The sequence below is a fragment of the Hipposideros armiger genome, unplaced genomic scaffold (genome assembly GCF_001890085.2).
Source record: "Hipposideros armiger isolate ML-2016 unplaced genomic scaffold, ASM189008v1 scaffold_131, whole genome shotgun sequence".
Lineage (NCBI taxonomy): Eukaryota > Metazoa > Chordata > Mammalia > Chiroptera > Hipposideridae > Hipposideros > Hipposideros armiger.
Window position 1 is genome coordinate 1,848,791 of NW_017731481.1, and position 13,028 is coordinate 1,861,818.

Below are 13,028 nucleotides of genomic sequence, written 5' to 3' on the forward strand. Positions count from 1 at the left end.
AGAGAGATTATGTTGATGTATACATTTTAATACCTAGCATAAATGTACCTAAGAACCTACCTCAAACTAGAATACTGTTTTTACCCATGAAAATTTTATATCAACATGTAGATTACCATCCCTACAGAAAGCCAATACATTATTTAAGCTGCAAGCTATTGTGGAATTTGAGAGACCAAGTTCAAGTTACTCTCAAAACCAAAATATGATATCTGTTTCTCAGGTAACTTTTTTAGCCTTCATTCTGCTTGAGAAGGCAGACCAGATGGCGACAAGTTTTTAAAATAAACTAGGTAACCCATATAGAAGTTGGGAAAATTCTCATCATATTTTTAAAAATTCTTCAGTTGTGTGCATGAATAGTGGGAGTGTAGAAACTTCTAGGGAAGTGTTCTATGATTATTAGATAATTGGTTACATCCAATTATCAAATTGGAATGAAATTACAGTAATATTTATTGTCTCAGGAAGCACCAATGTGGGTGATCAGCTTCCTACTGGGCAGCTGTCAGTGGTGCCTTGGCGACGGACTGGGGTGAAATATACCAACAATGAAGCCTATTTTGATGTGATTGAAGAGATTGATGCCATCATTGATAAATCAGGTAGGTGCTTTTAATCTGTTCTCAGAACTATAAAAATTGAAAGAGATCCTTTTCACATAATGCTTGCTGTTATCAGAATTATGCCCCATTCAAAAACTTTCATTTTAACTTAGTGCCTACTTTGTGTCAGGCACTGTGCTAGGTACTGGGAATGGACTTAGATTTCTATTATGCAGATGACATGATCATATATGTAGAAACCCCAAAGACTCAAACAACAACTGTTAGAACTAATAAATTCAGTAAAGTAGCAAGATAAATAATCAACATATAAAAATAGTGGCGTTTCTATGTACAAACAACAAATTATTCTGAAAGGAAATTAAGAAAACAGTCCCATTTCCAATAGCAAAAAAAAAAAAAAAAGAATAAAGTACTTAGGAATAAACTTAACCAAAGAGGTGAGAGACTTGTACACTGAAAATTATAAAACATTAATGAAGAAAACTAAAGAAGACACAGATAAATGGAAAGATACTTGTAGTCACAGATTGGAAGAATTAATATTATTATAATGTCCATAATACCCAAAGTGAGCTACAGATTTAGTGCTATCCCCATCAAAATCCCAATGGCATTCTTTACAGAAATAGAAAATCCTAAAATTCATATGGAACCAAAAAAGACCCCAAATAGCTAAAGCAGTCTTGAGCAAGAAGAAAGCTGGAGACTTCACACTTCCTGATTTCAAAATATATTACAAAACTACATTAATCAAAACAGTATGGTACTGACATAAAACGAGACATCTAGACCCATGAAACAGAATATAGAGCTCAGAAATAACCCCCTCATTTACAATCAACTGATCTTCAACAAGAGTGCCAAGAACATACAATGGGGGAAGGATAGTCTCTTCATTAAATGGTGTTGGGAAAACTGAATGTCCACATATAGAAGAATAAAATTGAACACTTATTGTACACCATATATAAAAATCAACTCAAAATGGATTCAAGACTTAAACATAAGACATGAAACTGTAAAACTATTGGAAAAAAAGATTGGGAAAAAGCTTCCTGACACTGATCTGGGCAATGATTTTTTTAGATATGACACCAAAAGCAAAGGCAACAAAGGAAAAATAAACAAGTTGGACTGCATTAAACTAAAAAGCTCCTGCACAGCAAAGGAAATAGCAAAGTGAAAAGGCAACCTATACATGGGGGAAATACTTGTAAACCATCTATCTGATAATGCACTAGTATCCAAAATATATAAGAAATTCATACAACTCAGTAGCAAAACAAAACAACGTAATCTGATTTAAAAGTGGGCATAGGACCTGAATAGACATTTTTCAAAAGAAGACATACGATTGGCCAGGAGATAAATGAAAAGGTGCTGAACATCACTAATTATCAGGGAGATGCAAATCAAAAATTATAATGAGATGTCGCCTCATACCAGTTAGAATGGGATGCAGGGTATAGCATAAAGAATATAGTCAATAATATTGTAATAACTATGTATGGTGTCAGATCGGTGCTAGATTTTTTGGGGTGATAGATGGGACGGGTTTGGGAGCAGGGTGAAAAAGGTGAAGGTATTAAGAAGTACAAATTGGTAGTTAGAAAATATTCATGGGGATGTAAAGTACAGTATAGGGAATATAGTCAACGATATGGTAATAACTATGTATAGTGCCAGGTGAGTACCAGACTAGTCAGGGGATCACTTCTTAAATTATATAAATGTCTAACCACTATGCTGTATACCTGAAATTAATATAATGACTTAATTACTGGGTTTGCTTTCCTCTTTGAATATGTATTTGGTGTCTTTCATTTGCAGTGAAGGGATTAATTGCTTTTTCTCTTGCTTATATCCAGGCGTCCTCAGCCGTTTCTTTTCTCCACATGATTCTCATTTATGACATCCGCACATTAATGATACCTCCCATTACATCACTGTCATTATCATTACATTATTGTCAGCAAAGTTTCTCAACAAGTAAATTATATAAATGTCTAACCACCATGCTGTAAACCTGAAACTAATATAAAATAACTTTGGATGTCAACTGTAATTGAAAAATAATTTTTTGTCATTTTGCTAACCATTGTCACCCCAATAAATTTATTAAAAGAAGCAAAATAATAAAAAGGAAAGATTCTCAACATTACTTAACAAAGGGAAGAAAAAAAGGTGAAGAGGAATAAGAGGTCCAAATTTCCAGGTATAAAACAAACAAGTCATGGGGATGTAATGTACAGCATAGGGAATATAGTGAGTAATATTCTGATAGCATGGTACGGTGTCAGATGGTTGCTGGTCTTATGGTGACCATTTTTTTAGGTATAATAATGTTGAATAACTATGGTGTACACCTGAAACTAATATAATATTGTATGTTAACTATATTTTAATAAATATCTTTAAAAAAAAGACAAAATGTAAGTGCTGGCAATGATGTGGAGAAAAGGGAACCCTTGTACACTGTTGGTGGGAATGTAAACTGGTACAGCCATTATGGAAAGTGGTATAGTGATGCAGAAATGAACTACTGATACCCCCAAGCAACATGACTGAATCTCACAGTGTCAAGCAAGGAACTCAGATGCGTAAGGTTATTACATTTCTATGAAGTTTGAGAACAGGTGCAACTTAATCTAAGGTAATAGAAGTCAGAATTTTAGGAACTTGAATTAGCTAGGTTGGGCAAGAAGGGCATGTGGGATGCTAAAAAGGTTCCACATCTTGGTGTGGGTGGTGTTTCATAGGTGTGTACATACTTAAAAATTCATTGAGCTGTACACTTAAGATCTTTGCATTTTACTGTAAGTTTTACCTCAATAAAAAAGTAAAAAAACAAATCAACAACTAGATGGCAAATCATGAAGAGTCTTGTATGCCATTTTAAGGAGAACTATTTAGAGCAATTGAAAAGGTTTAAGCTGGGGAGTAACTTGAACAGATTTGTAGTTTAGAACTGTCAGCCTAGCTGCAGTGTGAAGAATGGCTTGAAGTGGGGTAAGACCGAAGGCAGGAGGCTGTTTGCTGCCGTCACAAAATATAGATATCAACAATGGTAGTGAGGATGGAGAGGAATGAATAGATTTAAGAGACAAGTCATAAAAGAGAGGAATTGATCGTTGATTAGGTATGGGCACTGAAGAAATAGAAGTGGTCAAGGATTTTCTTTCTGACTTAGGCAACAGGATTAGTTTAAAGTGTCTCCATGACATCCAAGTGGTGGTGTCCAACTGGCTTAACCTGAAAAAAAAAAAGGAAATAATTGGTCATCAATGAAAACTGAAGCATTGGGAAGTAGGTAAAGTAACCCTGGGGGAGTGTCGTGTGAAAGAACAGAGAAGCTCAGAACTGTGAAAAAGCATAGACATTTAAAGGATGCGAAAGAAAGAGAAAGAGGAAGAGGAGCTAGAAAAGTAGAAAACTAGGAGAGGGGAGGATGTTGAAAAGGAAAAAGGGTGCAATGTTGACAAATGCTACAGAGAGATCCTATAGGATAAAGACCAAAAGCGTCCATTTGATTCAGCAGCCAAGCTCATCGGTGACCTCAGGGAGAACAATTTCTGATATGAAATTTTGGAACCATTAGTTAAGATAATGATATTCTGTTTGGTTCTGGTACTAGATTGAAAACTCCTTTAGGCTAATAACTATCATATTAATCTTTTTTTTTTTTTTTTTTAGAGGGCAGTGGCATTGGCCCTCATATGTGGGATCCGAACTGGGGCACTCTGGTGTCCCAAGCCAGCTCTTAACCATCGCGCCACTCGGCCGGCCCATCTTATTAATCTTTTATCCTCATTACTTCATATTAGTGTCTTATACTTGATATGCATTTGATAAATGTTTAGAAGGATGGACAAATGGATTAGGTAGATGAATTGGATGGAGGGACAGAAGGAAAGAAGAAAAGAGAATGAGGGAGGTAGAAAAAAGGGAGGAAGGAAGGAAATAAATTGGGAAGGAAAAGAGAAAGTAAAGAAGGAGGAAAGAAATACAATAGGAAAGATAGGGAAGAGTTTGGTAACCTCTTGCCTCCTTTTTGTCTTGTTCCTGTCTCAGGTTCCACGATTACTGCTGAGATCCAGGGGGTGATTGATGCCTGTGTCAAGCTGACAGGAATGCCAGACCTTACACTTTCCTTCATGGTAAAAGTGTGGGCCAGAGATTTAGTTCTTGGGATGGGAAATTAAATGCTTTTGGAAACAAAGAGTGGTAATAATGAAATGGTACAAGAAGAAATAATTAAGGACAGCCACAAAACTTGTGTCAGCCTTGGATTTCCTGCAAGTAACTACAGAATGCGAGAGAGAGAGAGAGAGAGAGAGAGAGAGAGAGAGTTTTAATAAGAACAGCATCTAAATTACTCCTGAAAGAAATATGGGTGTTTAATTCCTACTTCTTGCTTTTCTTGCTTTTTCTTGCCTGGTAACTGTAGAACCCCAGGTTACTGGATGATGTGAGCTTCCATCCTTGTGTTCGTTTCAAGCGCTGGGAATCTGAGCGTATCCTCTCCTTCATCCCTCCTGATGGAAACTTCCGCCTGCTCTCTTACCATGTCAGTGCACAGAAGTAAGCAGCCCTTATAACTAAGAACAGAATCTGTGTACATGGGTATGTGTGGAAACAATATCTGTAGTGATTAAGAACTCCGGCTCTGGAGTTACCTGGTTTCAAATTCCAGCTTCTATACTTACTAATAGGGTAACCTCAGGTGAGTCGCTTAATCTTTCTGTGTCTGTTTTCTTATCTGTAGTTGAAAATAATAAAAGTCCCTTGTTCTGAGGATTAAATATGAGAATCTAAATAGTGCTTATCACAAAATAAGTGCTCATTAAGTTTGCTGCTATCATTTGTGTTGTTTTGACTAGAAATCTAAACAAGAACATTTTCTTCTTAAATTGGAATTCTGAGTACACCTGTGTTCAATCCCCCTCTGACCCAAAAGAAGCATTAAATTATGCAGCGGAAAACACAAAATGCACTGATTTTTGGTCTTGAACATTCCCTGTAATATGGAGTCTAAGGGTTTTTGGAAGCCCTCAGTAGAAGGTCTGTGGACTGAAGAGAGCCGTGAGACCTCAGAGCCACCAGTACCTTCCTGTGTGATTTGGAATAAACAATTTAGGAAAATATCTGAGTGCTTGAGAGCAAAGGCTCTGGAGTCAGACTGCCTAGACTTAAGCCCCACTTTCAGTACTTATGATATGTGACTGTGGAAATACTTAACCTCAGTTAAGTATAAGGATATCAGTATTCATCTGTAAAATCAGGATAGTAGCAGCACCTACTTCATTCTTATGGGGAAGATTAAATGAGATAATAGAAAGCATTTAGCATTCCTGGCACTCAGGAAGTGCTCAATAGATGTTAAGAACTGTTACTACTTTAGTAGTACTCTGTGGTTTCTCTATTTCCTCTTCTGTCAAATCATGACAACCTACCCTCCTTCATAGGGTTTTGTAAGGATCAGATGAGGTCAAGTAAAAGCTCTCTCAAGAAATTATAAAATGTCCATGATGTGCAAATATTACTCTTTCAAGCACAAATAATTATTGGTCACATGCCACAAAGTAAAACAGAAATACGGTGGCTCCTAATTTTTGTTTATAATGCCTTTCTTATAGTAGGCTTAGTATATTCTTTGACTTTGTTGATATTATTCAGAGTCATTAGAAGAGTTAGTTTACTTACTAAGAGAGCATCTTAGTTTTGCCAAAAAAATAAAAATAAAAATAAAGATTACTAGAGGTTGTTTTTTCTGTGCTTAATTTTTAAGATGAAGAGTAAGGAAGTAGGTAAGGGAGGAAAAGCTGCCAACAGGGCAGAAAAGGAGGAAAGGTTGCCATTTTTCCAATACATTAATGAAACGGGCTTTTGTCTCTTTTCCAGTCTGGTGGCAATTCCAGTGTATGTCAAACATAACATCAGTTTCCGGGACAGTACTTCACTTGGACGTTTTGAAATAACAGTGGGACCTAAGCAAACTATGGGGAAGACCATCGAGGGAGTGATTGTCACCAGCCAAATGCCCAAAGGGGTCCTGAATATGAGCCTCACACCCTCTCAGGGGACACACACATTTGACCCAGTTACCAAGGTAGGAGGTTCTGAATTGCTGATGCTGAATACAAGTAACTCTGCAGGAGCTCTCCACACAGACCTTATACCGTGTGGAAAGGGAGATTAATCAAAGGGACGCTGTCTTCTTGAGATAATTTATGGTAACAAATAGTGTTCTCTGTTGAAAAACACCCTAGAAGCAGCTGATAATATTTTGAACAGATGCCCTGAGGTTAGAGCTCACCCGCTTCACAGGAAGGGTTCCACTGAAACTTACGCTTGTTTTCTTCTTTGAAGATGCTGTCTTGGGATGTAGGAAAAATAAATCCCCAAAAGCTACCAAGTTTGAAAGGGACCATGAGTCTTCAGGCTGGAGCTTCCAAACCAGATGAGAATCCCACAATTAACCTGCAGTTTAAGATCCAGCAGCTGGCCATTTCTGGTAAGTGCCCCACAGCTTCGATGGCTTTGAAAAGGACAGAAATGGCTTTCTCCAATAAGGCACAGACATCTAAAAGCCTTCTGGGGGGTGACTGGTTAGCTCAGTTGGTTAGAGCGTTGTGCTGATAACACCAAGGTTGCTGGTTTGATCCCCACATGGGCCATTGTGAGCTGCACCCTCTTTAAAAGAGACAGTTATGTCATTGTAGCATGAAAGCAATGTATAACCAATGACCATGGCTGTTCCTAATAAAGTTAAAAAAAAAAAAAGCCTTCTGTTGGTTCCCTATTCACAAAGTTTGATTTCATTACTTGATGTGTAATCTTTAGTAAAATCTGTTCTAGCACATTTCTGGGGAAAGTTTGTTACTTTGAAGTTGGCTTAAGTGACTTGAGTAAAAGTGTCTAAGACAGATGAGAACGAAACAATATTGGTAGGCATAGGTATTCCCAGGCAGTTGTAGGGTCATCCTGGGGTTGTCAATTTGAGGCTCCCAAGGTTTTCAGTATGGGAATGCTTCTGCACTCTCAGCTGGTAACTGAAATAATAATTTGCTTTCCTTTCTCTCAATTTCAGAGGACTTTCATATTTGCTTTTATTATCATTTAGAACCCTTGGGCCTATCCAAGTCAGTCCACTATAGTCTACACCTACATTAGGGTGACAGTAAGAATAATAGTTACCACTTACTGAGCATTTATTTATTTATTAATTATTTTTCTAAAGATTTTATTGGGGAATTGGGAAGGGAACAATGTTGGGGAGTTGGGGAAGGGGAACATTGTTTTTCCAGGACTCATCAGCTCCAAGTCAAGTTGTTGTCCTTCAATTTTAGTTGTGGAGGGCGCAAGCTCAGCTCCAAGTCCAGTCGCTGCTTCCAATCCAGTTGCTTGTGGGGAGGGGAGTTGGTTGCAGCCCACCATCCCATGTGGGAGTCAAATCGGCAACCTTGTACAGCTGAGCCATCCGTAGGCAGCTCAGCAGCAGCTCAGCTCGGGTGCAGCTCACTGGCCTATGTGGGAATTGAACCGGCAACCCTGTTGCTCAGAGTTCGTGCTCTAACCAACTGTGCCACCCGGCCAGCCCCTTACTGGGCATTTTATTAAGTGCCAGACACCGTTTTAAGCCCTTTTCATCTATTTTCTTATTTAATCCTTAGAACAATTCTGTAAGATAGACAGGAGATGACTTTAGCTTTATATGAAGCTCCTGTTTTTCTTTACCAACAGACCTTGTCTAATTTAAGTGATTAGAATTCATTTAAATTATAATCTCTTTCATCTTAAAACACTTAATAAACTTTAAAGCTCTGTATAATATAAAATATTTTTTGCTTAGTACAGTGAGAATACTATGAAGCATTCATTTATTAATTCATTATTTTTATTATTCATCCATTTAGTTATAATTTATTTCATTATTAATTGATTTTTGTTGTTATTATTAATTCATGTATTCAGTCCAGTAACTTGAGAAAAGCATACAGTGCTCTTATTTTCCCCTTAACCCTCATTTCAGTCTGTATATAACTTTCTGAACTTTCTATTTCAGGAACAGTTCTTCTAATAGGATAGTTTTTTGTTGGAGCAATTTTTTTATGATCAGTGTATGTACCAAGAGTGAAGAATCTGTCAGCTTCATTCAAGTGATATAAATAAATGAAACTATTTTTCTGCTTCATTGTTACAACTATCTCTAGCCCGCTGATCTCTTTGAATTGAAATGAATTTAAAGTTATGCTACCTGCTTCTTTTGAATAATGCTTATGTCATATTCTTCCTTCCAGGACTCAAAGTGAACCGCCTGGATATGTATGGAGAAAAGTACAAGCCCTTTAAGGGCATAAAATACATGACCAAAGCTGGAAAATTCCAAGTTCGAACCTGAAGGGAGAGTTTTGCAAAGGGAACAGTCATGAACACTTTTTCATTTCTTACTTGTCTAAAAGTAAAATATATATATATATATATATATATATATATATATATATTTATATATATATATATATATATATATATATCAGCCTGTCTCCTAGGTCAGTCCCCTTCTGGATTCACCCGCTCCCTTTTTTCCTTTGCCTTCAGTGCCATGGAACTCATCAAGGGAGAAAAGGGTCTCCAGAGAGTACTGAGCAGAACTGAAACACAATCAGCACCCACTCAGTTCTTAACGAAGACCTGTGCGATGGAGGCCAGAGACACTTGATACCATATTTAACTATTTTTAACGTGGTTACCATAGGAAAAGACTAGCATTTGTTACTTGCTTGGCTTTAATTATCTAAAGCCAATGAAAGACTTCTTTGTTATTGTTTTTAAAGTGGAAAGAAAGATTCAAAAGGAAGAAAGAAAGAAAGGGATCTTGGAAGAAAGTGAGTGTTAGTCAAGGACAGGCCAGGGAAGGGTCTGATCTATGAGGGAGAAGAAAGAGGAAACAAGTATTAAAGAAGTATGTGGACACTAGAGTGAAAGTGGCAAGAAAAGCGATCCAGTCCCACGTGAAGGAGGTTTCTTTCTGATCCCTCTACATTCATATATTCAACAACAACAACACGTGTTTGTACTTCTAGAAATGAATGGGAAACTTCTTAAATTTGAGTCCACTGTGGACATGGAAAACCCCATTAGAATTAGAGTTTCCCTTAAAGACCATGACTATATCTGGCCCGTTTTCAGATACTAACTGCTGCTTGCTTGCTTTTTGCAGTTGGTCCGTTCATCTTCAGTGAGAAGGTGACCTGTCCTCTTCCCGGTGGTGGCTGCCTGAAATGCGTCTTTCCCTAACCCAAAACAATCCCACATTTACAGAATTCACCAGCCTTTCCCCTGTCACCTAAGGAGAGCTTCAGAAAACCGAATCCCATAAACCCCAGGGCAGCCAGATTTCGTATGTCGTAGTATTGGAATGTAGAGGGCCAGCTCCTTCCTCCTGAAGGGGTACCACAACTACAGCGCAGTGGACCCTTATTTCCATTCGTCAGTGCTGGACTGGTACTGCAGTCTAAGCCATCCTGTCTGAAAGTTTTTCATCAGTAACCCTAAGTAAAAAGAATGCTTACTGTTAAGCGCATGAGTCATCCTGGAAGCTGCTCAGTAGTTATTTTCTGATGTTTTTGTTTTATCCTCTATCCTATAATGTCTTTATGAACAGTAGATATCTAGCAGTCTGTTTTTAAGGCAAAAAAAAAATCCCCTAAATCTCTGAATAAAACTATTCTTGTAGGAAGAGGGGTCATGTCGGTCATGTGTAACCCAGTTTAAGCAACATGACAACAGAAGGAGTACCTCAGGATTTCCCAATGGATAATTTTTACTCTAGTTCAGTGTGTCTATTACCCATTTAAATATTTGTACAAAAGATGGGCTTTTAAAAGTTACAGCTTAAGTAGTAATATTGTGCTCTGCTTTGTGTATGGAGAAAAATGAAGACCTATACTCTCCAAACTGCAATTTTTCTCTAAAGCCCTGTTTTCAAATACATAAACAATTTTTTGTTGTTGTTTTGCTAGTTTAATTTTCCTACTTCCTGGGCTTGTTTTTGCTGCAGAGTAATGTTGCTTTGTGGTTTTCCTCTGGGATAAATTGTGCTGTGTACAATCAGATGTGTTCCATGCGCCATCACTCCCTAGTTTGTCTGGGATTCTTATGTCTCACATATATACCTACCATGGTAGGGGAAACATCTCCGCCTGTGGATTCCAGAAAACTTGGAATTACTTCTCCCAAGGGCTCTGAAGGATTTTAAAGTTTCACAGAAAACAACAAATCTTGGTCCCTGAATCTCTTTAGTTTCATAAGTCAAGGTTTTATTTTCTCCAGGGCAGTTCATCCTAATTTCAAAGGAAGAACTGAAGGAGAAATAAAGTCTCTAGGGTATGGGAGCTGCAGGCCTTAGCATATGAAGTACCTATCACATCACCTGTGTTGCAGACCTTTGGAGCATGGTGGAGTGTCATTGCTACCATCCAGCGTGTGTTAATATATGTAATGCAGGGTGTCTCAATCAAGCTGTTCAGTTTCTTATGTGTTTAAAATGTGCAGAAGTATCTTCTCTGTTTAAGTCTTAATAAAATTAAGTTTTACCAGTCTTCCATGTCTTCAATGTTTTCTTACTAGGACTAACAATAATGCTATGCCATGCATGCTTCAGTAGAAGCAGTAAGAAATATTCTGGAGGATCTTACTACGTTTGTATTTTTCAGCCATCAGACCTAAAGCCATATGTATAGTTTGATTCTCTAGTCACCTATGGAAGATACAGGATGTTAGTATTAATGTCCTTTTTAAGGTGGTGAGAACAAAGGTCCAAATCAATCAAATTGTTTTCCCCCAGTGTGTAATAGACAACCATTAAATCTGTTGATTTCTAATGCTTTCCCCATTCTCTCCATCTTCTTCATTGATTAATTAAAGCATGAAACAGGGCTTCACAGCCCCAGATGTCTTAAATGTAGGAGGTTTCTTGAAAGATAAGGCATTGGAAGTCTTTGTAAAGTGTAGACACAGTGGTTATCCCACATCTGTACTAATTTCCTTCTATAAATCCCTTATGGCCTTAAAAAGATTTTTAAGACTTCTTTCTGTTTACTAATCAAAAGTGTTTAATATCTATTATCATTCCATCCTAGCTATCTTAGTCATTGTTAATATCTCTTCCCTTGGCCTTGCTGTCTTGGTAGCATTGGGGTGTGACCAGGTATATTTTATACTTGTACTTTGCTCTATGGCCAGTAGGTGGTGACTCAGTGCCAGCAATGAAATTAATTTTTTAATTGTTAGAATTTTAAAAGGAAAATTGAATTTGAACTCTTAAACTTTCCCCAAGATCCCAACTACTGGGAATTGTGTGAGTCTTTGGCTTTTAAAGTTAAACGTGGAGCCAAAAGTTTCTGACACTTTTTGGTAACCAGACTTAAGATTGCGGCTCTAGGAAGAAAGCAGTTTCAATTATTTGAGTTCCTCTAAGCCTCTATCCATTAAGACGAATTGCATAATTACCTGAGAATGTTTCTTGTTTTCTGGGTCTATTAGCATCTATTTGTTTTATTAACCAGCTGGGGGTAATGAGCAAATACAATTTAATTTCCCCTTATGCCGATTTCCTTCCCCTAACAACTTCCAGACATTTTATCCTGAATTTTTTAACCTGCACCGGATAATTATGTGTTGCTCTTTGAGTGTATTTTGGTATAATTCAAACGAATCTGTTTTGCAGGGTTGGGCAGTGGCCTCTTCTGAGCAATTGTCTTTATTCCAGTCTGTGGTTTCCAGGACTTCCCTCAGAGGAATGCTGAGGCCTTTAACTTTGCATTTCCGTCCCAGGGGGCCTAACTGCTTCAGTTCATTTCATGAAGCTTATCATGCCAGGGGGACGGGATGAAATGAGCTGAATTCCTGCTGGAGATGTAGTAGCAAAGAGTCTTGTTTATTGCTGTCCTCGAGCCATGTTTCTCTGAAATGGCTGCGATGCATGCACATCTATCTAAAATAAAATCTGCCACTTGCACAGGAAAACTTGAAAGCGAGCAGTCTGAAGTCAAGAAATCTGTGACTTAAGTTTTTGTGACCTGCATTTATTGACCTGGTCTAGAGACTACAACATTTCAGGGCAGTTGGTTCTCCGCTGCCACCCGCGCCCCACCCTACCCCCCGCCCCGCCCCAATCAACCTCTTAAGCCTTAGACTCTTTCTTTTGTGAGTTGAAACCACTTTTCTTCTAAGAAACTCTAAACTGAGCAGTCCGACAACATCTCAAGAGATAGACACAGCTACGACTACCTTTTCTTGTCTCCAAGAAACTGTCAGCACCTATCCAACATCCAGCATTGCACCAGCAGATTTATTTTTGGATCTGAGGTATCAGTGATAACAACTGTCAGGCATCCGCCAGGAATATGGGTTAGAATGCAAGAGTAGTTAATCAAGTGGTCTAAGAGAAGCAGAAAG

General features: G+C 37.9%; 1 protein-coding gene across 7 annotated transcripts in view; it reads left to right on the top strand.

Moving 5' to 3' along the window:
* Window positions 1-9,036, top strand: part of AP3M2 (adaptor related protein complex 3 subunit mu 2) — a 32,953-nt gene extending 23,917 nt beyond the window's left edge. For all 7 annotated transcript variants that reach the window (XM_019649261.1, XM_019649257.1, XM_019649256.1 and 4 more), the window contains 6 exons: window positions 468-605; window positions 4,641-4,726; window positions 5,017-5,150; window positions 6,471-6,678; window positions 6,939-7,083; window positions 8,870-9,036. In XM_019649261.1, the coding sequence (XP_019504806.1) occupies window positions 468-605; window positions 4,641-4,726; window positions 5,017-5,150; window positions 6,471-6,678; window positions 6,939-7,083; window positions 8,870-8,970 (812 nt within the window). In that variant the 3' untranslated portion in view covers window positions 8,971-9,036. The remainder of the gene's footprint in view (window positions 1-467; window positions 606-4,640; window positions 4,727-5,016; window positions 5,151-6,470; window positions 6,679-6,938; window positions 7,084-8,869) is intronic.
* Window positions 9,037-13,028: the final 3,992 nt, after the last annotated feature.